This window comes from Oryctolagus cuniculus, chromosome 5 (genome assembly GCF_964237555.1).
Source record: "Oryctolagus cuniculus chromosome 5, mOryCun1.1, whole genome shotgun sequence".
Lineage (NCBI taxonomy): Eukaryota > Metazoa > Chordata > Mammalia > Lagomorpha > Leporidae > Oryctolagus > Oryctolagus cuniculus.
In genome coordinates this window covers 160,754,872-160,779,347 of record NC_091436.1, presented here as the reverse complement: position 1 = coordinate 160,779,347, position 24,476 = coordinate 160,754,872, and the positions used below count along the sequence as shown (strand labels likewise).

Here is a 24,476-nt window from a genome sequence, read left to right as displayed (position 1 = left end):
CAGTCCAGCTCTCTGCTGTGGCCCAGGAGTGCAGTGGAGGATGGCCCAAGTCCTTTGGCCCTGTACCCGCATGGGAGACCAGGAGAAGCGCCTGGCTCCTGGCTTTAGATCAGCACGGTGCACCGGCTGCAGCGGCCATTGAGGGGTGAACCAACGGAAAAAGGAAGACCCTTCTCTTTGTCTCTCTCTCTCACTGTCCACTCTGCCTGTGGAAAAAAAATTTATTTTCATTATATTTGAAATGCAAAGGGGCAGAAAGAAATCTTACATCTGCTTGATCACTTTCCAAATGCCCTGAGTAGTTGTGGCTGGGCCAGGCTGAAGTTAGAACTCTAGAACCTACCCTGTATCTCCTGCTGGCGTGGAAGAGACCCAACCACTCGAGCCGATATCTGCTGCCTCCCACGGTGTGCATTAGTAGGAAGCTGGAATTGAAAGCAGCACTGGGACTCAAACCCAGACATTTTAATAGGTGATGTGGGTGTCCAAAGTGTTGTCTGCACTGCTGTGCCAAATGCCTGCCCCCCTCCAGCAAATAATCTTAGAAAGAAAGAAAGAAAGAGAGAGAGAGAGAGAGAGAGAGAGAGAGAGAGAAGGAAGGAAGGAAGGAAGGAAGGAAGGAAGGAAGGAAGGAAGGAAGGAAGGAAGAAAAGCTGTGGCTTTGCAAATAAAAGTGAGTCAGACTTTTGTGTACCCAGTAACCCAAAATGTTCAAACATCATCATTCAGGTGTTGGTTTGACAAAACTTGAACTCCTCACATATATAACTTCCAGAGGACACAATTCAAGAGCAGACCTATCTCCAGAAAATGAATGTAATTTCAAAAGAGACTGATTTTCTCCTCCCTAGTGCCAAAGAATGCCAAATTTTTAATTCTATTATTTACACATTGCACAACCTCTATTGCATACTTATAACCTAGGTACTTAAAGAGGGAGAACTCAGACATACCATTCAGGTTTTCAAAGCCAGCCTCATGGTTAGAGGAAGCTGATCAGGTTCCCTGTTTTCCATTTCCACTTTCAGTTTCATCGGTTTGTTAATAATGGTACTGGGTCAAAGGAGATGCCACCTACAATGAACTTGCTGACAACCTGCAAGGATACTTTAAGAAGTTTTTGGAAAATCTAATTAAATGATAGGTTTATTTTGGTGCAAAATTTCATAATTCATGCACATGAACGCTTTCCAAAAAGTTCATGGTAAATGCATACATGAAGAAACTATGCATGCATTTCAAAAATTTTTGCACAAAAATAAATGTATCTTTTTAATAATTGTAATTCATTTAGTTGTGTGTATTTTAAGAGCAGAGAGAGAATGAGAGAGATCATTCTTCGGCTGGTTTACTCCCCAAAGACTGCAACAGTCAGAGCTGGGTCAGGTTGAAGCCAGGAGCCCAAAACGAACTCAATCCAGGTCTCTCTCAAGGACCCAAGTAGTTAAGCCATCACCACTGTCTCCAAGGGTGTGCATTAGTAGGAAGCTATACTGGAAGAGGAGCAAGACTAGAACACAGGCACTTTCATATGGAATGGGGTATCTCAAGCAGTGCCTTAACCACTATGCCAAATGCCTGCCCTAAGTTTATCTTCTAATTCCATTTTCCTGAAATCAATATTATAAACTGCAGCAATTGGAAGGGCAAGTTAGGCAGACTTCTACTTTGTTGTGTCTAAAGGGCAAATTCTCACCAGCCAGATTGATTTCTATCATCATAATTTGCATGTTAGTCAAAAGAGACTAAAATTGAATATTAATGATTTATTTATTTATCATTTATTTATTTGAGAGAGAAAGAAAGAGAAAGAGAAAGAGAAAGAAAGAAAAGAAAGAGAGAAAGAGAGAAAGAGAGAAAGGGAGAAAGGGAGAAAGGAAGAAAGGAAGAAAGGAAGAAAGGAAGAAAGGAGGGAGGGAGGGAGGGAAATCTTCCATTGCTGGTTCACTCCCCAAATACCTCCAATAGCCAAGCCTGTATCAGTTTGAAGTCAGGAACTAGGAACTCCATCCGGGTCTCCAATATGGGAGGCAGGGGCCCAAATATTTGTGCCATGATCTGCTGCCTACCCGGACAAACATTTACAGGAAGCTGTATCAGCCGTGGAGGAGCCAGGACTCAATCCAAGCACTCCAATATGGGATGCAGGTGTCCCAAGTGCCATACCACAACCAGCTGCACCACAACACCTGACCCTAAAACTGAACTTTGTCCCTACAATTCCTTGTTTCCAACTGATCCATACTGTGACTTCAGCTATGGGCTCTTTTAGGAATGCCCTAATGTGTCTTTTCATAACTCCACAGCAACTCTTCTCCCCTAAATCCCTGCTCCTGGGGCTGTTTCAAGTGTTCTGGTTTCCTAATCTAGGAGAAAAATGTCCTAATGCTGATGAAGATGCACTTGATGATAAACACAACACATAGCCTAACTATAGAAAACTCACTACAAGAATCTGCTTTACCAGGGCAGGTGAAAAGAATGAAGGAGGAATCTTTGTACTTTAGGGTTCTGTAGTGTTTTCACTGAAACAGTATGGGTGATGGTTCATATGCAGCCTGGAACTGTAACTCTACTTGTCGATAACCATTTCTGCATTATCATCTTGCCAAGACATTTGTCTAAATTCTGGGACGATTAAGCAAGAGAAATTGGTCAAAGACAGTAGGATTTTTTTATATTACATTTTTCTGAATGACTGTGGAATATGCTTGCATTCATTAACATAGCCATTACAATAAATAAAGGAAAATACATTACAAACCCACACACATATACACACACATACATAACAATTGTGTTTGGAGGGGGCGAAAGTCTTATTGTAGCTACTTTAAAACATGCAGTCAGAAAAGTGGATGTCCTATACAGGTGTTAGTTTTCAAAAGAAAAAGAGGTACTTTTAAAAATGGCTTCCATGGTGGATCCTGGAACACTGATAATTTGAGCAGTTTTAAAATGGTCTATGGTGGAGCAAAAGCTGTGGCACAGGGTGTTAGGCTGCCTCTCCCAGCACTGCTATCCTGTACTGGAGTGCTGGTTCCAGTTCTAGCTCCTCTGCTTCCTATAGTCATCTTCCTTCTGATGCGTCTCAGAAGCAACGGAAGATGGTTCAAGTGCTTGGGCCCCTGCCACCTATGTGGGGACCTGGGTAGAGTTCCTGGCTACTGGCTTCTGGTTGGTCCAGATTCGATTGTTGCATCCATTTGGGGAGTGAACCAGCAGATGGAAGATTCTCTCTCTCTCTCTCTCTCCCTCTCCCTCTCCCTATCCTTCTCCCTCTCCCTCTACTTCTCCCTCTCCTTCTCTCTCTCCCTCTCCCTCTCCCTCTCTCTTTCTTTCTCCCTCTCCCTCTACTTCTCCCTCTCCCTCTCCCTCTCTCTTTCCTTCTCCCTCTCCCTCTACTTCTCCCTCTCCCTCTCTCTCTCCCTCTCCCTCTCTCTTTCCTTCTCCCTCTCCCTCTCCCTCTACTTCTCCCTCTCCTTCTCTCTCTCCCTCTCCCTCTTATCTTTCAAATAAATCTTTAAAAAATAAAATAAATAATTGGCCTTTGGAGATTTACTAGGAAGAATATCAAACCAGTTTGAATAATACAATTCAATTCCCCTTCTGCTGCACTGTTTAACTGCACAAGTACAGAAGAAAAAAAATGACTGTGATGAGTGTATGAAACCAAATAAAATATTGAGAGTGTAAAATGTCCTGAAAACACACGCTGTAATCTGACATTGTTGATGTCATCCATACACACTGTGTAATTAGAAACATACCTCATGCACCAACAGAATGGACTAGGGCAGCAAACACCTATTTGTACCTTTTTCCTCAAATCTTTATTTTGATTATTCACAGGTGACACATTCATTTTTATTGCTGCTTCCACTTCAAAAAAATTTTTTTTCAAAAGGTAGCTTCCCAACCCCCAAACGTGGAGAACCCTTCCAAATAAACATATTTGCAGTCCTCTCTCGTGGAAAGAGACAATGCAGCCCAGACGCTCACCTGCTGGAAACGTTTTAAGCCCATCTCTCTCTGTCCCCCCAGATCTTTTCGACACACCCTCCTCCCTCCTTTCAGAGCGTTAAACTGCTTCCCCACTTCCTTTCCAGCAGTGGGAACACTTCCCTTATGGGTGTCAGGATCTCTCTGAGGGGTCAGAGGCTGCCCTGCAGAGGAAATGGCAAGCTGTGAAATGGAAAAGAACAATCCTTTCCACATGTTGCCTAGCTCCTGGAGCAGCAAGGGGCTGTCAGCTAGCATCATGGAGAACCCAGGCTGGACTCCGCCTCCCAGTCCTGTCAAAACTAATTCACAATTAAAGACCTGCATGACTGTTTAAAGTTTTTTCTTTTCCAGCAGTTCACAGGAAGGACTTTGAGATCGAAGTGGATCAAACAAAAAAACATTGTTATAATTAACCGTGATGGGTGGTGAAGAATCCTGCAAACGAAGCCAAAGATATAAGCATATTATAATAATGTCTAATGATAAATGCATGAATGGTACAAAACCTACTAAGGCCCTAATTAACATCTGTATGGAATTTTCCCAGCTAGGCCCCAATTTGAAGAGTTTAATGTTGCCACTATTGGAAGCCTTATAAGGTTTGTAAACGAAGTTACAATGTGACAACTTCACTGTTCTGAATAAAAGAAAGAAAAAGGAAAAGAGATAGAGACAGTGGGAGAATGAGAAGGTAAAAGAAACAAATTAATTTTCCAACCAATTCATGCACTTAAAAAGATTAAATAACTTTAAAGTATTGTGATGCATTTCCATATCTTAAAGGCATATAAAATTTTCAGATAATTAACTTTTATGCAGATTAATCACTTTAAAATATTTTGTGGTTTTCTGAGGCTCAATTCTGCACTCAGATGCAAGACTCAGATCCATTAATGCTCTCTGGAAATTAAAAACGTCTGAGAGAACAAATGCACGAAGTCTAAAACTTGCCTTAATCCTTCACCAAATGGTGATCCTGAAGTGGTCATTCCAAATTCTTAAAATCTTGAAAGCAGTTTATAGAAGTACTCATTCCCTAAACACTATCAGAAAGGTGATTAGAGATATTGATAACATGAAATTATTTGTGATGGTCTCTCCACACATGATTTCCATAGATTAAGGATAACATTTGACCAACAAAATATTAACTAAAATATAGAATCTCTATGATCTGAGATAATTATTGGTGTCTAAGATAAAATTTGTCTTCCTTACCCTACGCAGGCAGGTAGGCTGGATTAAGGATTTGGAGGGACAAAATGTGGACATAGCTAAAGCCAGACAGATACTGGAGCTCTCACAGTCACATAGTAGGTCTCTTAATGACTGGGCACACCTGCTGAGCTTCAGCGATCAATCTGCCCCGGCTCCTGATTTCTGAGCTTCAGATTAAGCGCCATCATCCACTCTCTATGTGCTTCTACAGCATCCCAATACACCACAATGTTAGCTCCACCTTCCCATACACTTTAACTCATCTCCAGATTACTTAGAATATCTAATACTATGTAAGTAATTGCTATAGAGTATTGCTTAGGGAAAAATGACAAGTGAAAGTATGTACATGTGCAGTACAGATACAAAGTTTTAAAAACATTTTCAGTCTATGTTTGATTGAATTCAGGGATGTTGAACCATAATCAACTGTATTTATTTTACATGCATGATAACACTGTCTCACAGAGGTATCACAATATTCGGAAGTAAACGAGAGATTCACACTGAGTTTCAGACCCTAAATCTACACTGCCTTCCCCTCTTCCATAGTGCTATTGTCAAATGAAAGTACTTGTTATGTATTTCTTGGATTTGCAATTTCTCAATTTCTTAAGAAATATATTAATCTCCTCATTATTCAACCACTCTTTATTGAGCAATGGCTATGTGCCAGGCACCAGGGGTGGGACAAGATCACCAGTCACTACCAACCTGGGTCTGGCTGTGTGGAAGAGGAGAAGTACTAGAAAACACATAATTTCTGCGAAGCTGAATAGCACTGAGGCTAAGTCTGTGGAGGTATGGGAGAGCCCCTTTCAGAAGGAAATGATAGGGGCTGGCGCTGTGGTGTAGTGGGCTAAGCCTCTGCCTGCGGCACCAGCAACCCTTAGGCACCAGTTCATGACCCGACTTCCTGGCTCCCAGCTTTGGATCAGTCCAGCTCTGGCCTTTGGGGCCATTTGGGGAGTGAACCAGCAGATGGAAGACCTTTCTCTGTCTCTGTAGTTCTACGTCTCAAATAAATAAATGAATCTTAAACAAAAAAAGGAAGGAAATGATAAACCATGTTTTGATGGACAAAATGTTAGTGATGGTTAAGGCTTTTTGCAGATAGAACGAACAGCCTGAAAGAATACCCTAAAGTTGCCAACTTTATTTGTTTTAAGAAATTGAAGAAAACAGAGTTATCAACAGTTTCACCTCAGTGAACACTGGAAGGTCTTCCCATCATCTATTGGATACATTGATACACACATTTCTCCTGGTGGAATAAGCTTGGACACAAGTATATCCCTGGGGATCAAAACAACTGAGTGTTGTTTTGGCTGATACTCCTACAGAAATTAACAGTGTGATTTGTTTATCATGGTTGCATGATAAAACTCTGAACAAAATTATCAAGCGGAACTACTCTTTTCCTTGTCCATGCCCACCAAAAGTAAACAGCCTAAAAGATGAATAATAAGCCAAAAATATATGATGGCTCTTTTCTTCTAGCCATTCATAGTTATTTCTGGCCTTGGGCATCCACCTATCAGCAAGGCTGACCACCACTTAAAATACTAACCATGGGAATAAATTAGGAATCTCTGGGTATATGTGTCAACATGAGCATGTGTGTGCATATGTATGCGTGTTCATATGCAAGCACGTGTGTACAATGTGTGTGCTTGTAAGTCAACACTGAAGTCTTGATCTGGGGAGAGTAGTATATTCAGCAGATAACATACAGAGCCTATCAATGTGGGACAGCTGCAGAAGGGCATAAACACATTTTTCAGACAGAAACGTTGCAGCCATGAACACACCACGTGGTCATCCCTTCCCTAAGGTTTGCTCCTTTAATTGTAAATAGCCAGAAAGTCATCAAGCCAGAGTTTAATAAACTTTTAATTTGAAATGAATTACCACATGTTGTGTTTGTTTACTCATTATTAAATCTCTTAGCAACATATCTGTGGCAGAAACAGCATACTGTATCACAGCCCTGATGTATTAGGAAACAAACCCATAGGGGATATTAACCACTAATAATACACCCAGGAAGATTCCAAGAAAAATAAGTAAATATAAGAAATAGCAGAGACATACTGGAAGAGATTTGTATGTCCTATTTTTGTAAAAATTTGTTCAGCTTAGGAGCAGAAGTTCCCAGTCTTAGGACGTGAGGCTTGAATTAGCCTCCAAAGCAAAGGAATTATCAGTTCTTCCTAAAGCAAAAAAGTCTTCCTTTCATGCTATGTGGTATTCTCATATTGACTGTGTCAGTATTTGTGTTTCCTAGAATGCCACTGTCTTCCTTTTAAGGAAACAGAGGGCAGAACCCTTTAAGCCAAGTTCATAGCACAATGCAGTACGTGTGGAAAATATTGACACATTCCCTGAGGAAAAAACAGAAAGCAAAAATGATCTGGTGGGAAGTGGTCTAAGAGTAATTGCTTCTAATCAATTTGCGCAGTAACCTAAAACTATGTTAAAATGTCAGCAACACTAAATATTATTAGTGAAGTCACTACTCACTTTCTCAAAAGTTAAGATTCTAAAACAAGCTTTTTAGCTCCATGATTTTTTTTAAAAACATGGAGCAGGGGGGAAAATCTACTTTGAAATGTGCATATTTGATCGTGTCATGTAGCAGCTTTACAGTTTTTTTTTTTTTACAAGATTTATTTATTTAGTTGGAAGCCAGCGTGATGGGACGGGGGGTGGGGGTGGTAGGAGGGAGATAGAGAGGATGAGAGAATCCTCTGTCTGCTTGTTTATTCTACAAGTGCCCACAAAAGCAGTGGCTTGGCCAGGTGAGAACCAGGAGTTTGGGATTCTGAGTCTCCTACATGAGTATCAAAGTCAAATACTTGAGCCAACATCCACTGCCTCCTAGGTGCTTTAGCAGGAGGGTACATCAGCAGAGGAGCCAGAATTAATCCGAGGCACTCCAATACCAGACGTAGGGGTGCCACGCAGCAGATTAACCTGCTGCACCACAACACCCAGCCTTTACAGTGGACTTCTGAACTTAATATTGAAACAAAAATCAATGTGATATTTTGTATCAGCAGAAAAGGTTTGGATTTACTCTCCCTCTTACAGAGCTCGGATTCCCAGCATTCTGTTTTCTATTGGTAGGTAATTAGTAAAGGAAAGGAACGTATTTCTTACAGTTCGGGAGGCTGGGAAGTAGAAGTCAAGGGGCTACTTGTGATCAGGCCCTTGTGCCTGCAGAGGGCCCTGCAGAGTTCTGGGTGGTGCAGAGCTGCACGTGGCTGGAGGGCTCAGGAGAGAGGGCCACACTGGCTTTTATAACAGATCCATTCTCCTGAAAATTAGCTGATCTCTCAATAGCCCATTAGTCCTCTTACCCGTTATTCCCAGAGTGGATTAATCCATTCCTAAGGGCAGAACCCTGCCTCTCAACAATGCTGCCTTGAGATCCAAGTTTCCAACATGAATTCCAAGGTGCATCCTCAAACCACAGTACCAAGCTTACACAGTTGGAATGCTAACACAATTTGTCTTCATACACCAAGGGCATCTCTGCCACTGATGTTGAAAAGTCTGCTGAATGAATTCAATCCAAAACGAAGGTGTGACATAGCAATCATTCCATGGAAACAACTGGATGAGACTTAGCCTCATCTTTGAATGTCCTCAACAGAATGGCCCCATGCAGAAATTTGGAATGAAATGAAAATTGCCATGGGCTGGGACCTTCTTTGAAGACGATTTTGTGGCACTCTGAAGTCTTAAAGACTTCCCATGCCCTTGGTTTTCTGGAGAGCCCCCACACCTCACCATTCCTGTGTGCGCACACATGTATTAACACAATCATTATTGTCCACCTTGGATGTCTGCACTTAAACTTTAAAACACTGAAGTCTTAAATCTATTAAATTCCATAATTAAGCTTACAGGTATACATTTGGAGGATGACTCACTCTATTCATTTTGCCCCCAAGCCTCCTGTTTTCTCTGGCTACAAGTAAATTTAGTCCAGGTTCTGAAGTGTGAGAAACAGTAAATTTCCATAAATTTATGCTGTATCCCTGACATTCATAACCCAGCATCAATAGATATCAAAATTTCTAGTTAACGTTCACAAACATTTGTTTAAAACCATGACATATAATTGGATAAATATCTGTATAAAATTCTGTGACTACAGTTTCTGTACTTACCACATGGCTTCTCATGGGTAATTCCTCTGGCGTTAGGACTGTGCTGGTAGTATTATAACTGCTACCACCACTGCGATTACCACCAACCCATTCCATAGGATTGCTACTAACACTATTATTTACTGTTGAAAGATGCAGCTTCTTAAAGAAACTTGTTAAGTATTTGGTAAAGGAAATAATCCTGTAGTAAGATTATCATCTCTAATATGTGGATATTTCAAAAGGCTGATGCAAAAATGGAATTAAAAGATAAGTTTATTTTGTCTTATTTTGAAATCCATGATGTTTTAAAATAACATGTGTTTTTTCCAATGACTTTCCGAAGATCTCTTGCATACATCTTCAGGAAAATGGAGCTTTTGTATTTTGAATATTTCAAAAGAACACTTTATTTGCTCACCTAGTGTTTAATTAAACCTGTCTTTGAAAACAATGTCTACAAAATAATATATTATTTGAGAACTTTCTTGGGAGAATATTTTCTTTCATAGCAACTAATTGATTACCCCCTCAAGAGTATACAAAAAAGAATCTACAAATAAGAAGCAAAATAAGTTAAGTTATCCCCCCATATAAACCTAAAAATATCCTTAGAGCAAAAGGCCATGGCAAAAGCCTTCTCTTTTAAAGAAGAATTTTTATACTTATTTTTATAGGAAATACAGTGTTCTAATATTCTAGTTAATGATTGCATTCTCTGTGAATGTACATAGTATAGAAAATAAAACATTCTCAGAGAATTAATAATGCTTATCTAGTTTTGCTTAACATAAAATAACTTGAAATAGTAGTAATAAAAATACTAGTAACAAATAAAAAAGTCAACCAACCTGGTGAAGAGTCCAAGGTGGATTCAGTTTCATCATTCGTCGATGCCCAGATGTTTTTCTTTTCTTTTTCAGAAAGGTCAGCTGGATTGTCCACACCTATTTCTGCTTTCTCTGCTTCAGTCATTAAAGAAACCGGAAATTCAGGAGAAAGCTGAGTATTGCTTTCAAAGTGGTTTTGATCATCCAAATGCAAAGGAAGTTTAATTACCTATAGAGAGATTAAATCTGTTATGTAAACTGCTGACATTATTACAAACACACTTGATTTTTCTCTAGAAAGTCACAATTTGAAGATCTACATGATAATAATGAATCCAGTTTTCCAAACTATTTGTTTTTGTGTGTTTGTTTTACGAAGAATTGTTGTTTTTTATTAACTGATTTACATATTTGCCTCTTATGCTGCTATTTGCAGAATATATTTATTAGGATTTTTGCTTTTATGTATAAGTTTCTTTATTTCCTTCTTCCAGATAACACTGGGTGCATAAAATTCATATGGGATGAAAGCAGCAAATATTCATTCAATATTTATTATTCAAGCAATGCTATTAAGTTCAAAGAAAAATGACAAGATTATAGAATATAGTACAAGTAGATATACACTGCATTTTTTTCAATTGCTTATGTCTAAAATGTTAATAATAAAGTGTTTGGGAAAAATAAACAATGACACAGAAAATGAAATACCCAGAAAAATGAAGCATTGACAGAATAATTTTCTTGGAAAAGAAATAGAGTCTATCTTGCTTGCATATTTTTCCTTCTTGAGTTCCTACAGGTGGTATGGGGGCTGAAATCAGAGTAGTTTTAGAATCTCATGTAAGAGGAAATAGGGAGGTGAGCACAGTGATGTAGAAGGTTAAGTTGCCACTGATATTGCTGTTCTGCTCCAGTCCAGCTTCCTGCTAAGGCATCTGGGAAGGTAGTGGAAGATGGCCCAAGTGCTTGGGTACCTGCCATCCAGGTAAGAGACCCAGATGGAGCTCCAGGCTTCCAGCTTCAGCCTAGTCCAGTCCTGGCCACTGTGGGCACTTGAGAAGTGAACCTGTGGATGAAAATCCTCTTTTTCTGTCTCTCCCCCTCTCTCTGTCACTCTACTTCTCAAATAAACAATCTTTAAAAAATAAGAATAGTGTTTCCATACCAGAGGATTCCAATTCAATCCCATCAAGGTGGCATGTACCAATGCCATCTCACTAGTCCAGGGGATCAATTTCAGTTCACAATTGATCATAATGATAGGACAAAGAATCAAAAGGATCACATAAACAAGACTAGTGTCTGAAAATACTAACCGATAGAACAAAAAAGGGAGAGAATGATCCAACATGGGAAGCGGGATACACAGCAGACTCATAGAATGACAGATGTCCTAAACAGCACTCTTGCCTCAGAATCAGCCCTTAAGGCATGTGGATCCGGCTGAAAAGCCCATGAGAATATTTCAGGCATGGGAAGCCAAGACACTCTGGCAAAAAAAAAAAAAAAAAAAAAAAAAAACCCTAAATGAAAGATCTCTGCAAGTGAGATCCCAGTGGAAAGAACAGGTCTTCAAAGAAGGAGGTACCTTTCTCTGAAGGGAGGAGAGAACATCCACTTTGACTATGACCTTGTCTAAACAAGATAAGAGTCAGTGAACTCAAAAGGCTTCCATAGCCTTGGCAACTCATGACTGGAGCCTAGGGAGATTACTGATGCCATAAACAAGAGTGTCAAATTGTTAAGTCAACAACAGGAGTCACTGTGCACTTACTCCTCATGTAGGATCTCTGTCCTTAATGTGCTGTACATTGTGAATTAATGCTATAACTAGTACTCAAACAGTATTTTTCACTTTGTGTTTCTATGTGGGTGCAAACTGTTGAAACCTTTACTTGATATATACTAAACTGATCTTCTGTATAAAAGAGAAATGAAAATGAATCTTGATGTGAATGGAAGGGGAGAGGGAGCGGGAAAGGGGAGGGTTGTGGGTGGGAGGGAAGTTATGGGGCAGGGAGCCATTGTAATCCATAAGCTGTCTTTGGAAATTTGTAATCATTAAATAAAAGTTTAAAAAAAAAAGAATAGTGTTTCATTTTCAATCTCATAAAAGAGAAGCTTCAACATTTCCACTTATTCTGCCTATTTATAGTCAGCAAATCATGCCTTTTGAAAAATGCTATTATTTTTATTAATAAGACTCACTTCCCCACAAACCATACACAGAGAGAGAATATTCTTACTATTATCTGCCAAATAAGAATGTTAGGGGACAACTACATCCATCTTTAATGAATGATGACCAGCTGGGCTCTATGGATAAACCATAATATTCATAATATTACTTTTTTTTTTTTTGACAGGCAGAGTCAGACAGTGAGAGAGAGAGACAGAGAGAAACGTCTTCCTTCCATTGGTTCACTCCCCCAATTGACCACTAGCAGCCCGCGCGCTGTGCCAATCCAAAGCCAGGAGCCAGGTACTTCCTCCTGGTCTCCCATGTGGGTGCAGGGCCCAAGCACTTGGGCCATCTTCCACTGCCTTCCTGGGCCACAGCAGAGAGCTGGACTGGAAGAGGAGCAACCCAGACAGAACCGGCGCCCCAACCGGGACTAGAACCTAGAGTGCTGGCGCCGCAGGTGGAGGATTAGCCTAGTGAGCTGTGGCGCCAGTCCATAATATTACTTTTATCCACAACCATTTTAAAATATGAAATTTGGGAAGGGAGAGTAGAAAATTTAAGCAATGCATTTAAGAAGGTTTTAGCAAAGTTAGCTTATTCTTACAATATTGTTTAACAAATAACCATTTCTTTGATCCTATAACTTTTAAGCATCACTTCTTGACTTAATCTCAAATATAAAATCTGTTTATGATTAAAAATAGTTCTATGTAAGTTGTTTTTTATGAAACAAAGTCAATATGGTACAGACTTTCCATGGCATGATTTATCACTGACTTTTAGGTGACAAATAGTAAAACAAGGTACTTAGAATTATATATGATTTCACACTAGTTATAACAAAATTTCTTTTCTCTTATGGCCATATTCTAATTTGCAATATATTTGTTACCTTGGTACAATACTCAATTCACATATTTTTAAAATATTTTGTTAAAAGATTAGGGTAATTTTTTAAATAACTTCTTTGCATTTCATTTATAATAGTCTTCCTTTTCAAGTATATTTATTTCAATGTTTCTGATTTTTTAGAAGCTACTAACAACTTCTGATGTCTGAGCTTCCATCAGAAATAAACAGATTTTTAGAGTCTAAGAATAAGGCCCAGGCAGCAATAATTTAAAATTTCCCACGTGATTATAATGTACAAACAGAATTGCCACATGAGAGGGTTTTTCATAATAGCACAACTAGGTTGACCATATTTCAGCATAACATTACAATGCAATCATATAATGAAAAAGATCATTTCTGATACTTCTGCTCAAACTACACAGGCAACAGGAACACCCCATCATACAGGAAGGAAAAGTAGCTACTAATTTTAAGATAAAAATTATGTATTTCCTGAAAATATTTAACAGTTTTATCAGATAGATAGGAAAGTGGATAGACAGAAGATAGATAGATAGATAGATAGATAGATATGTTCTCGCTTCAGCAGCACATACACCAAAATTGGAATGATGATGATGATAGAGAGAGAGAGAGAGAAGTAGGGAGGAAACAAATATTCCAACATGTAGGTAAGAAAGAACAATCCATACTACGTTATGACATAGCAACATGGAATACAGCATATTCAGTAATAACACATTTGGACAAATGGACTACACATATGAGTCCAACAGGTCCATGTGTTGAAGGCTGGGCCCCCATGTTACTGTTGGAACTTGATGAAACCTGTAGTGGGTGGTCCTTGAGTCACTCTGGTCATTGCCCTGAGAAGTTCATTCTTATGTGACCTCTTGAGTTCTCATGAGATAATTGTTCAGAAAATCACTGTTTGAGCCCACCCTCTCTCCTTGAAGAATGAAGCATTGGCAGAATAATTTTCCTGGAAGAGAAATATAGTCTATCTTGCTTGCATATTTTTCCTTCTTGAGTACCCTCTCTCCCTGTTCCTAGTTCTGACACATTCTCCTTCTTTTGTCTTCCCCCACCATCATCAGAAGCCAAATCATTGGCACTACCCAGTCTTGGATTCAAATCTCCAAAACTGTGATCTGAATAAATCTTTTCTTTTTATCAAATTGTTTGCCTCAGCTGTTTCATAAAAGCCACAAAATACTAACTTAAACATACCACATCTTACCTCTTTGGTATCCCAAGAATAAACAATGCACAACACACAGTGGAAGAGCAATAACTACTTTCAGTAAGAAAACCTGTCACGGTCCTATTGCATGTTGAGGAGAAGTTGCACAGTGTGCTACAACACCAACAAAGTATGAACGAAGAATCAGAAGATTTAGGCAGCAATTATGGCCCATTCACAACATAGAAGACTGTATTAAATTATCTTCAAATTTCTCACTAACTCTAGAATGTTAAGCCTTATTTCTACATATCAATTTAATCTTCATTATGAGAAATCACCATTAAGATGTAATTACTTCTACAATTTTATGATACTTATTAAAATTTTCAACAGCATGAAAGGAAGCTAAAGGCTATAAAGAAAGCAGCTTTGGAAATTTTTAAATCTTTCACTACTTATAAAGTCATACTGCCAACCTGAAAATAGAAATTGCCCAGCCAGTTGTCCAAATCCAGGCAAATCAAATCTTCAATTTTCCTGAAGTTGCCAACATTCTGGTCGTAATGTCCTCGGAGAAGGGGACACTTGAATTTTCCCTCCACTACATCAAAGTTGTTGTCACACAAAGGGAAGACTGCCCAACCCACAACACGGTCAGGGCCAGTGCAAGTCCCACGAAGGAGGAAGAGTTCAAATAACAAAGCCAGGCCAGGTTTCACGGCTTTCTGTTGAGGGAGTGCCTAGGAAAGATATTTAGACAAAGGAAGATAGAGGGATGCTCATATTTTTGGAAACAAACTGTATTCAGTGCTGCCTATAAACAATTCATAATTAAGTGAAGAAGCATTTCTCTATTCCTGTTGTTTGCCCCTGAAAACCCATTCTTGGACTTACATACATAAATAACCCTCTGAGCTCCAGGCAGTGGAGCAGACTACTCTGAAAATGTGACCCAAACGAGATGACAGATTTGACCCTGCCAGCTCAAGAGTTCACATTTGTTGAGCTTCGTAAATCGAGCTTGTGATGTGTTCATTAACATGGTACTCCATATTTTCTTTCCTCATTTCTTGACCTGGTACCTCTATTGTGTAACTATTTCCATATTCCATCATAATCATTGTTTTACATACCTGTTACTTATCTTCATATCATTCATCTACCCAGAGCAAGTGTTTTGTGCAGAAAAAAAATGCTTTTTAAAAGAGGTTCACAAGCTATCACACTGCAGAGAAACTAATCCTATTATTGCAAGTTCATCTCTTGAAGAAAAACACAATCTCATTTCATTTTGTGGCTACTCTGCTGACTTCAGCTGATGCTATAACGCACATCACTACGTAAGCAATTTGTCAGTGCTAAACAAATAGCATCAGGTATAAAAATGGTGGAAATAATCAGATTGACCAATCTCCTTTTAAAGTTCCAATATATAGAGATCAAGCCTATCCCTTGGCCTTTAAAACATTTTAGAAAAGTGAATGATACAAACAATATTTAATTTAAAAAATTTTTTTTAATTTTTAAAACACTTTTTTTGAATAATTTGAAATAGGCAAAATTAGGAACTTATCTATTGTAATAATTTATTAATTAAAAAGTATGGAGGTATATTTTATATGATTTATGCAAGTATTCCAACATTTATTTTAGGCATAAAATTAAACAGAGTCATCTACTGAAAAATGCTATAACCTTGTGGCAGCTGCTATTAAGCCATTAACAGGATCAGGTTTCATTTAAACCAGATTTACCATTTTCTACAACAGCCCATGGGAAAGCTAAAAACATTAGGCACAAATTACTGACAAAAGAGATCCTTAATCAGCCTGTACTTTTCATTTGGCTGTTGGCTGTGAACACCCCTTGTGATAAGAAAATGTAAACTAAATAAAGAGGAGGAGGACACAATCACAAACCTGCTTTCAGTCATCTTTTAAAGGTAAGGTTGAACAAATGCTATTAACAATAATTTTATCTATTTTTATCCTTGCATTTAGAATCAAAATCTAGCACAAAAAATCCCAGCTATTACCCTGAACTAGTCTTATCCAGAGATACATTCAAATAAATAAAGAATTCGGCCAGTAAAGACCTAGTTATATCATTAATTTTATTGTGGTCTTGAATAACTCACTTCTCTTTTCTGCGTCTAAATTTCCATGAATCTGAATTTCCTCTTTTTGTATCTAAATGTCCATGTACAAGACATAAAAGTTACATTGCTCACAAAGTCAATTGTCAACTTAGTAAATATAAAAATGCTCACAAAAACATGAAATACATGTTTTTTAAGAATTTGTCCTGGGGTCCAGTGCTGTGGCATAGCAGGTTAAGCCACCATCTGCAATGCCAGCATCCCATATGCCTGCCAGATCCAGTCTTGGCTGCTCCACTTCTGATCCAGACCCCTATCCCTACTAATGGCTTGGGAAAGCAGTGGGAGACGGCCCAAATCCTTGGGCCCCTGCAGCCAAACGGGAGACCCAGAAGAAGCTCTTAGGTCTTGGTCTTGGTCTGGCACAGCCCTGGCATTGTAGTCATTTGGTGAATGAACCAGAAGTTAGAAGATCACTTCTCTCTCTGTCTCTGTAACTGACTTTCAAATAAATAAATATTTTTAATAAAAAATTATTCTATTTTGAAGATGACTTAGATAATTATTTCAATAAAGAGAAAAAAGAGCATATTCTAAGTTAAAATACATTTATAAATGTGCACAACACCAGAGAGCTTTCAAAGTCCTGGTTGTGGTTATGATGGAGATGGTCACAAATGGTCAACTTTTGCATAAAGACAAGGAAACAAATATCAAATAAATTACAGAGTTATATACATTCTGAAGCCCTTGGATAACTGAAGTTGCTAATAAAGAGAAACAAAATCGCAGAAATGGATAAGTCCCTTCTACATGACTTAGAATTAAAGGCACATTGAATCCCAGGAAAAGTGGAAAGTAGAAACTGGCTGAATTCTTAACAATTTTTGAGTAAGGAGGAATGTGGAACACATATAAGCCCCAGACACAAAGCATGCCCTTGCTATTACTAATTTTCAAATTAATAAGTTTACTAGTCCTCAGGATCATGTGAGCAATTGAGTTGCTGCATGAAAGCAAAGAGAAACTGCCAATGGCTCAGAAGTCTTGGGGCAGCATGAGAGAACACAGCAGAATCTTATAGTTATCTGATGCTGGAGTATGAAGCTCATTCAAAAGGGGGTTCTTTCACCATTTAAAGCTTCTAAAACCAGTAAGAAACTAAAACCAACTAGAGTTGCAACCCAATCCCACCTTAGCGCAATTCCTGGTATGAACAAATAGATCAGTCCCTTGTGTGGTAAAAGTATTTTGTACTTCGTTCTTAAAAATTTTCTTACTTGTTGGCATAAAACACACAAATATAAGATATCCATAGAAGTGCAAAAATGTGAAGCATGGAATAAAATCAGTCAGTGGAAATTGACCCACAGTTGACCCAGAGTTTTAAATGAAAAAAGACTTTAGTTATTATACTTAAGATAGAAAAGTTGAGGCAATGATGAAAATCATTGTTGGATGGTGGAATATTTCAGGAGAGAACTTTAAGAAAGGCTTTAGAGCAGAAATGTAAAATATTTGAAGTGACAAAATCATTTAACACAGACAGACACAACACAGAAAGAACAGGTGAATTGTAAGACAGACAGACAGATATTATCCCAACTGAATCATAAAAGTAAAAAGAATGGTAAAGAAAAATGAACCATAGCCTGGAAGACCTGGGGGACATCAATAAACAGTAAGATACACATACAATTGGAGTTCTAGGAAGAGAAAAGAAAGACAATGGTGCAGAAAATAATACTGAAAGAGATAATGACAGGATTTTTCCAAATTGATGAAATATCTCAATCTACAATATTACAGAAGCTCAGAAAATCCTAAGCAGAAAAAATACAAAGGAAACAGTACCTAAGCATGACAATGTCAAACTGATGAAAACCAAAAAGAAAGAGAAAAATCTTCACAATGAAGACTCACTCATCAATGACATCTTATTAAAAGTTCATTATTGATTATCAAAAAGTATCAATATTTCCATATCGTGAAACTCTGAATTTATTATAAAAATGTAATATAGAAAATTTATTATAAAAATGTAATATAGAAAATCTTTGACAATTTCTTCATTGTGCACTCTGGTCGCCAAAAATTACTTTTTTCTATAATACTGAACAACAGCATTCTAGAAACTTTGGTACATTATAAATTCCACATTTTGCTCCTTGATAGGCTGTTGCTTGCCTAATTAATATTGTATAAAAACTTTACATTTAACCCATAAATTGTAATACCCTTGCATTGCAATCAGGACCCTAAGCAGCCTCACCATTATCTAACTTCCAGTTTTATTCCTTGTTAAATATATATTAGCACATGTAATACATACACACATATATAGTAAACATTATCAAAATTATCATTGTCAGATCTTCCCAAACATCTCTCCCTATACCACCCCTACAACACACACAAACACAAAGTCTATTCTTTTTTGTGGCAACTAGATAATCTGGAAATCCCTCTTCCTCCCCCAACCTTCAGTTATCACAATGGAAGTCTCCAGTTTAGCCAAAAGCATTAAGATGGTCATTTCTAATCCACAGGTTTTCAAGCAATATATACAGGCAGAGATACTGGTGGGACCCAGTTATTGACTAAGGAATGTGCATGTTTTTGTAACAATTACAAAGATATTCTAAGAATTCTAAAGTCCTTAAGACTTGCATCAAATAATAATAACAATAATAGTAGCAATAATAAAAGGGTTGTAATATTCAGTGAAAAGGCATTTTGAAAATTTTGTTGAGGTATACAAATTATCTAATGAAGATACAGAAGAATATATGACACAAAATTTGAGATACAGTGTATTTTTCAGAGTTAGAAATCTTTCTATATTATATTACACAGTTATCCATTCCTGACTTGAATCCTTCACTGAAGGAAGCGTTTTCAATTCACAAGGCAAACCCATCCATGTGTGAATAATTCTAACCATTAGAAAGTGCTCCTTCTAGTACCGGCATTGTGGCATAGTGGGTAAAGCCACCATCTGCAATGCCAGCATCCTGTAGGGGCACTGATTTGAGTCCTAGCTGCTCCACTTATGATTCAGCTCTCTACTAATGGCCTGGGAAAGCAGTGAAATATGACCCAAGTGTTTGGACCTCTGCCAACCACTTGGGAGACCCAGATGAAGTTCCTGGCTCCTCACTTCAGCCTGGCCCAGCCCTGGCCATTGTGACCATGTGGAGAATGAACCAGCAGGTAGAAGATCTCCATCTCTCCTCTCTATGTAACTCTCACTTTCAAATAAATAAATAAGTCATTAAAAATTCTATGTCAAGTGGAATTAAAAGACAACTTTATTTTTAAAAAGAAAGAAAGTGCTTCTTCTTCTAGAGCTGTGGTGGTCCCATTAATGCCATTCCTAAACATTTCCAGTTCTTCACTTCCTATGAATTGAGTAGGCAGGATTGTGCCTTCTGGCCATCCCATAGAGGATAGTCCTTTTGACTGGTTCTGGCCATTGATCTCTTAGTGGCTGTAACTTCACTTCTGGACCAGATTATTTATTGTTGATTCTAATCCCTCCAGAGTTGTCTTTTCTTCTCCTTTGTCAAAGTGACAAGCAATGCTCCAGATGATGGTCTAGCCTTTGACCTAGGATAAAAATGAATGGAGCAGAATGCCCAGTTGTCTCGTAGTAGGCATGGAGTGGGAGTATTGGTGAAAAGCAAGCATCTGTTGTGCAAAGCCACTGAGATACTGGGGTATTTGGGTTGCCATAAGATAATGAAGCTTTTGTTGACTGATTTGTTGGCCATGACTTGTACTTAATCAAGTCCAGTATGGATCATTCTATAGACATGATTATTGGGCCTAAATAGTGGAAGAGCCATAGATCTGAGTCACTGGATGTATGATCAAAGTACTAGTAGGTCTTTGTCAGCATCAAGGTAAAGCCAATAGAAGAGGGATGTGCAAACATATATAATCAATACTTGATCAGGTAAGCAGAATATCAGATAATGTGTAAGTTCCCCATACTAAGTCTACAGTGTCTCTTTGATATTTTCTATCTCCTAAATGCATCTTAAATAGTTGTCTGAGTTTATGTATAGCTAATTTCAACCCCAACTCTCTAGTTCTGCAGTATTTAATTACTTCTCTGCTTTAAAAGGAAGCTGCATACCCTAGCAGCTAAAAGCATGGTCTTTGGCATCAGACCAAGGTGAGACCAAATCTAGTTTAATCTATCTACTGTTTCTGGGTCTTTGTTTCATTGTATATAAAGTGCTGGTGGTAATAAAGAAGAGGAGACAGTGGTGGTTGATGCAAAGAATGGGAAGTAAGCAAATTATATTTTCTAGATCTAACACTCTATGGTGGATATTTCCATTAGAAACAGAAAAATGTTCTTTTGAGGAAGCCACCCTTGGACAAGTGAATGGGAATTGATGGAAATTGATGCTACAGCACAGGTACTCTCATTTATCCACTGTGAGTTTCATAGAATTATTATTATTTACTTCTCCATTCCCTCAGCCAAGATGAATAAATGGGCAAATTAGCCCTTTTCTCTAATCTTTCTACTGTGGGCTAACAGAAAGTAATTATTCTTAGAAACATACCTTGGTCTAGGGATCAGGGCAGGGATTGCATTAGTTACAACTACAATAGTGTCTGAATAAAACAGAATCATTTCTTATACCACTGGAAAACCACACTCTCCTATCAAATGGAATAGGTCCAAGATCCAAGTCCTTGTTTTAGATCATTGATTTCTTTGTAACTCCTCAATCCTGAACATTGGTATAATATCAACAGTTAACACATATTTACTAAATGCAAGGCACTTTATCCTCTTTAAATCAATCACCACAATAATTCTATGAATAAACTTCTACTAGGGACTCCACTTTATAAATACCACAACTGATGCAAAGAGATATTTGATCTAAAGTCACACAAAGCAGACGAGAAGGGAAGAGTTTGGGTTTGACTGCAGGGGTTCTGTTCTGAAGGCAGCTATGTTATGCTTCCTGAAGGTCGAAGAAGCTGACATCTGCCAGCCTACCTTAGACTCATGGTGGAAGGACATAAGGGCATCCTGCTATGTCCCATTGATTACTTTTTATGATTCCTAAGAGCAAAGGAGCTAGGGCTCTTCTTCCAGATGTTCTGAATGTCTCACCTAAATTGTTCATCTGGGGCTCAAGCATCCAAAACAGCCATAGACCTTACTAACACAAATCATTTTTATCCCAAAAATCTCTTTAACCAAGATCCTTGAAGAATAAGTCTTTATGAAAGGCAACACTTATCATAGTTTAAAAATTAATTATTCTAAATAAAAAATTTCCTTGAATGAAGGATACAATCCCAAGATCTCTCAAACCTAAAGTCACTAAATTAACCTTATGGTCTCCTAAAAATGAATTTATTCATTTAAGAAATGCCAACAATCATACCATGATGTCTTTAAGCACTTAAACTCACAGAGCCCCAAATTTAGTTTGAATAAGAATTACCCAAAGGGGCAGTGCTGTGACATAGTAGATTAAGCATCCCATATGAGTGCTGATTTGAGTCCCAGCTGCTCCACTTCCAATCCAGCTCCCTGCTGAAGGCCTGGAAAAGCAGTAGAAGATGACCCAAGTACCTAAGCCCCTGTACCCACATGGGAGACCCAGAGGAAACTCCTGGCTCCTGGCTTCAGACCAGCTCAGCTCCAGCCTCTGTGGCCATTTGAGGAGTAAATCAGCAAATGGAAGACCTCTCTCTCTCTCTCTCTCTCTCTCTCTCTCTCTCTTTTTCCCCCTTTCTCTGTAAGTCTGCCTCTCAAATAAATAAATAAGTGCTTTAAAAATCAATTACCTAGGCTAAAAAATATTTAAAAATTGCCCAGGGTACTTATTAAAAATGCAGAATTTCAGGCTTCATGCTTACCTTTAAGTGAATAAATCTTGACTAGAACTTAAAACTCTGAGTTGTAACAAGGTGAGATAATAGTTCAGGAGGTACTTCTGTGTGCAAGTTGAGAATCACTACCCAATCTCAACATAGAGATAAGTCAGTTAGGTTTGGGTATCCATGAACATGTATGTTTGATTAACTTCTGCTTAGGGTGACTACATTTCTGTCTAAAATCGAAGTCTTACCTGAAAAATTACTGGCTAAACAATCAGGCCTTTCTACTATTTCCCATCAAAGATGACTGAATCAAGAGGAAATATATGGTATGTCATCTCATTATACTGCAATTCCATTACCTGACCTCAACCTCAATATGTCATAACTCATCTCTTCACATGCTGCTGAAATGTTCAACTAAGAATATTTCACTCTAGGGAGACAGAAAATTCTAATTGAATATTTTAATTTAAAAAATTCTGTTCTGAGATTCTCCTACTCCTCCCTTTTTTTCTTTTGAGTATGAAAACAAAAAGTTGAAATTTCTTTTCAGTTTCTCCTTGTTAGGCAAAAGATAGATCTTTCCTTTCATTGTCCCTGAGAGTTGAACACATTGGGGAAAAATTGGGCACAGCCCATTACTTTTACAAACCCCAGTGAGTGAGCCTCAATGCACAAAAAGATGGCGTTTGTGAACATCTGCAGCCTGATTAGATCAAAGACCAACAAATTAACCACAAATGGTTTTACAAGGAGCATGTAAATACATCATTTGGAAAGGAGAAAACTTTTGGCAATAGCTGCTAATCAACATTTCCCCTTTGGGCAGCCCACATTTCACTGAAGATGTCTAGCAGTGAAGTTAATGCCTGAGCAGCACTTTTTATTTTACAAAGCTCTTACATGCCCTCTATCACGCTGGATCTGTTATGTTGACATTAGCCCATTTTACAGGTGGTTGAAAGACCAGAAAGTAATGGCTTTCTCAGGTTTCCCCAGCTACTAAATTGTTCATTTGACTATTTGGAAAATTGTATTAAACTTCACTGTTTCACTCCAATCATTCATTCATTCACTCATCCATATGAATTCATTAAATATTCATTTTATGCTTAAGCATCAATTTTGGCATTGAGGGTCAAAATCACTAAAAAAAAAAAAAACAACTTCGACTCTCATTGAGTTATAATCTGGTGAGGAAGAGGATGATGACCTAATCAATAAGACTTTATCAGTAGTGGCAAATGCTTACCCTATCACAACTGATATTGAAAGAGTGGAAATAAATAGTGATGACCCAGACCATGTGACAGGGGTGATGCTGTCAAGAAACTCTTATCTATGGAAGCAAGCTTTACCCTGAGACCTGCAGTGCCAACATTTGAGGAGGAAGAATCCGAGGCAGACAGCAGCAATGAATTCAGTGGCTCTGCAGCACGAATGAGCCTAGAGTGTTCAGAGAATGCAACTGAGGCTGGACTGAAATGCACAACCCAAAAACGAGGATGAAATAACATTAGAGATGGGGTGGAGGCCAGGTCACATGAAGTTGGAAAGCCTAGGACAGGAACTTGGATTATATTCTAAATGTGACAGAGATCTAATGCCATGGAAGACGTACATAGAAGTTTGGCATGATGTGATTCACAATTTACTAGACTGACCTTCATTGGTCCTTGAGTTCAGTTTGAACATAAATCCTTTTCCTGCCACCACCCTAAGCTTCTTACTCATCAGTTCAAAGTCATTGACTACTGCTTGGTACATGTATGAGGCAGATGGATGGGAAAAGATAGCCAGGCCTATCCTTTGCAATTAACAGGCTGTGTGACCTTGAAGAAATTCTTTGCCCTATTCAGTCCTTGGTGACTTCTCCTGGTGTTCATGTGAGAATTAATGCCTTAAAAGTAATTGTAAAGCATTTTGTATAGATGTTGAAATATTAAAACATATTCCCTCTGAATGTGAGTGAGTTCAAATATAGAAGCAAGTTCCTCCTCTTTAGAGAATTCAAAATGATTTGATTGTTGAATTGCATGCCAAGTGAACAAGAACTACTATTTTGTAACTAGGGCAT

At 38.2% G+C, this 24,476-nt stretch overlaps 1 protein-coding gene across 2 annotated transcripts in view; it reads right to left on the bottom strand.

Moving 5' to 3' along the window:
* Window positions 1-24,476, bottom strand: part of LOC100356714 (uncharacterized) — a 365,960-nt gene that overhangs the window by 197,662 nt on the left and 143,822 nt on the right. For both annotated transcript variants that reach the window (XM_051855131.2, XM_070074870.1), the window contains exons 12-13: window positions 14,916-15,179; window positions 10,232-10,439 (exon numbers count right to left, since the gene is read on the bottom strand). In XM_051855131.2, coding sequence (XP_051711091.2) covers window positions 10,232-10,439; window positions 14,916-15,179 — 472 coding nt within the window. The remainder of the gene's footprint in view (window positions 1-10,231; window positions 10,440-14,915; window positions 15,180-24,476) is intronic.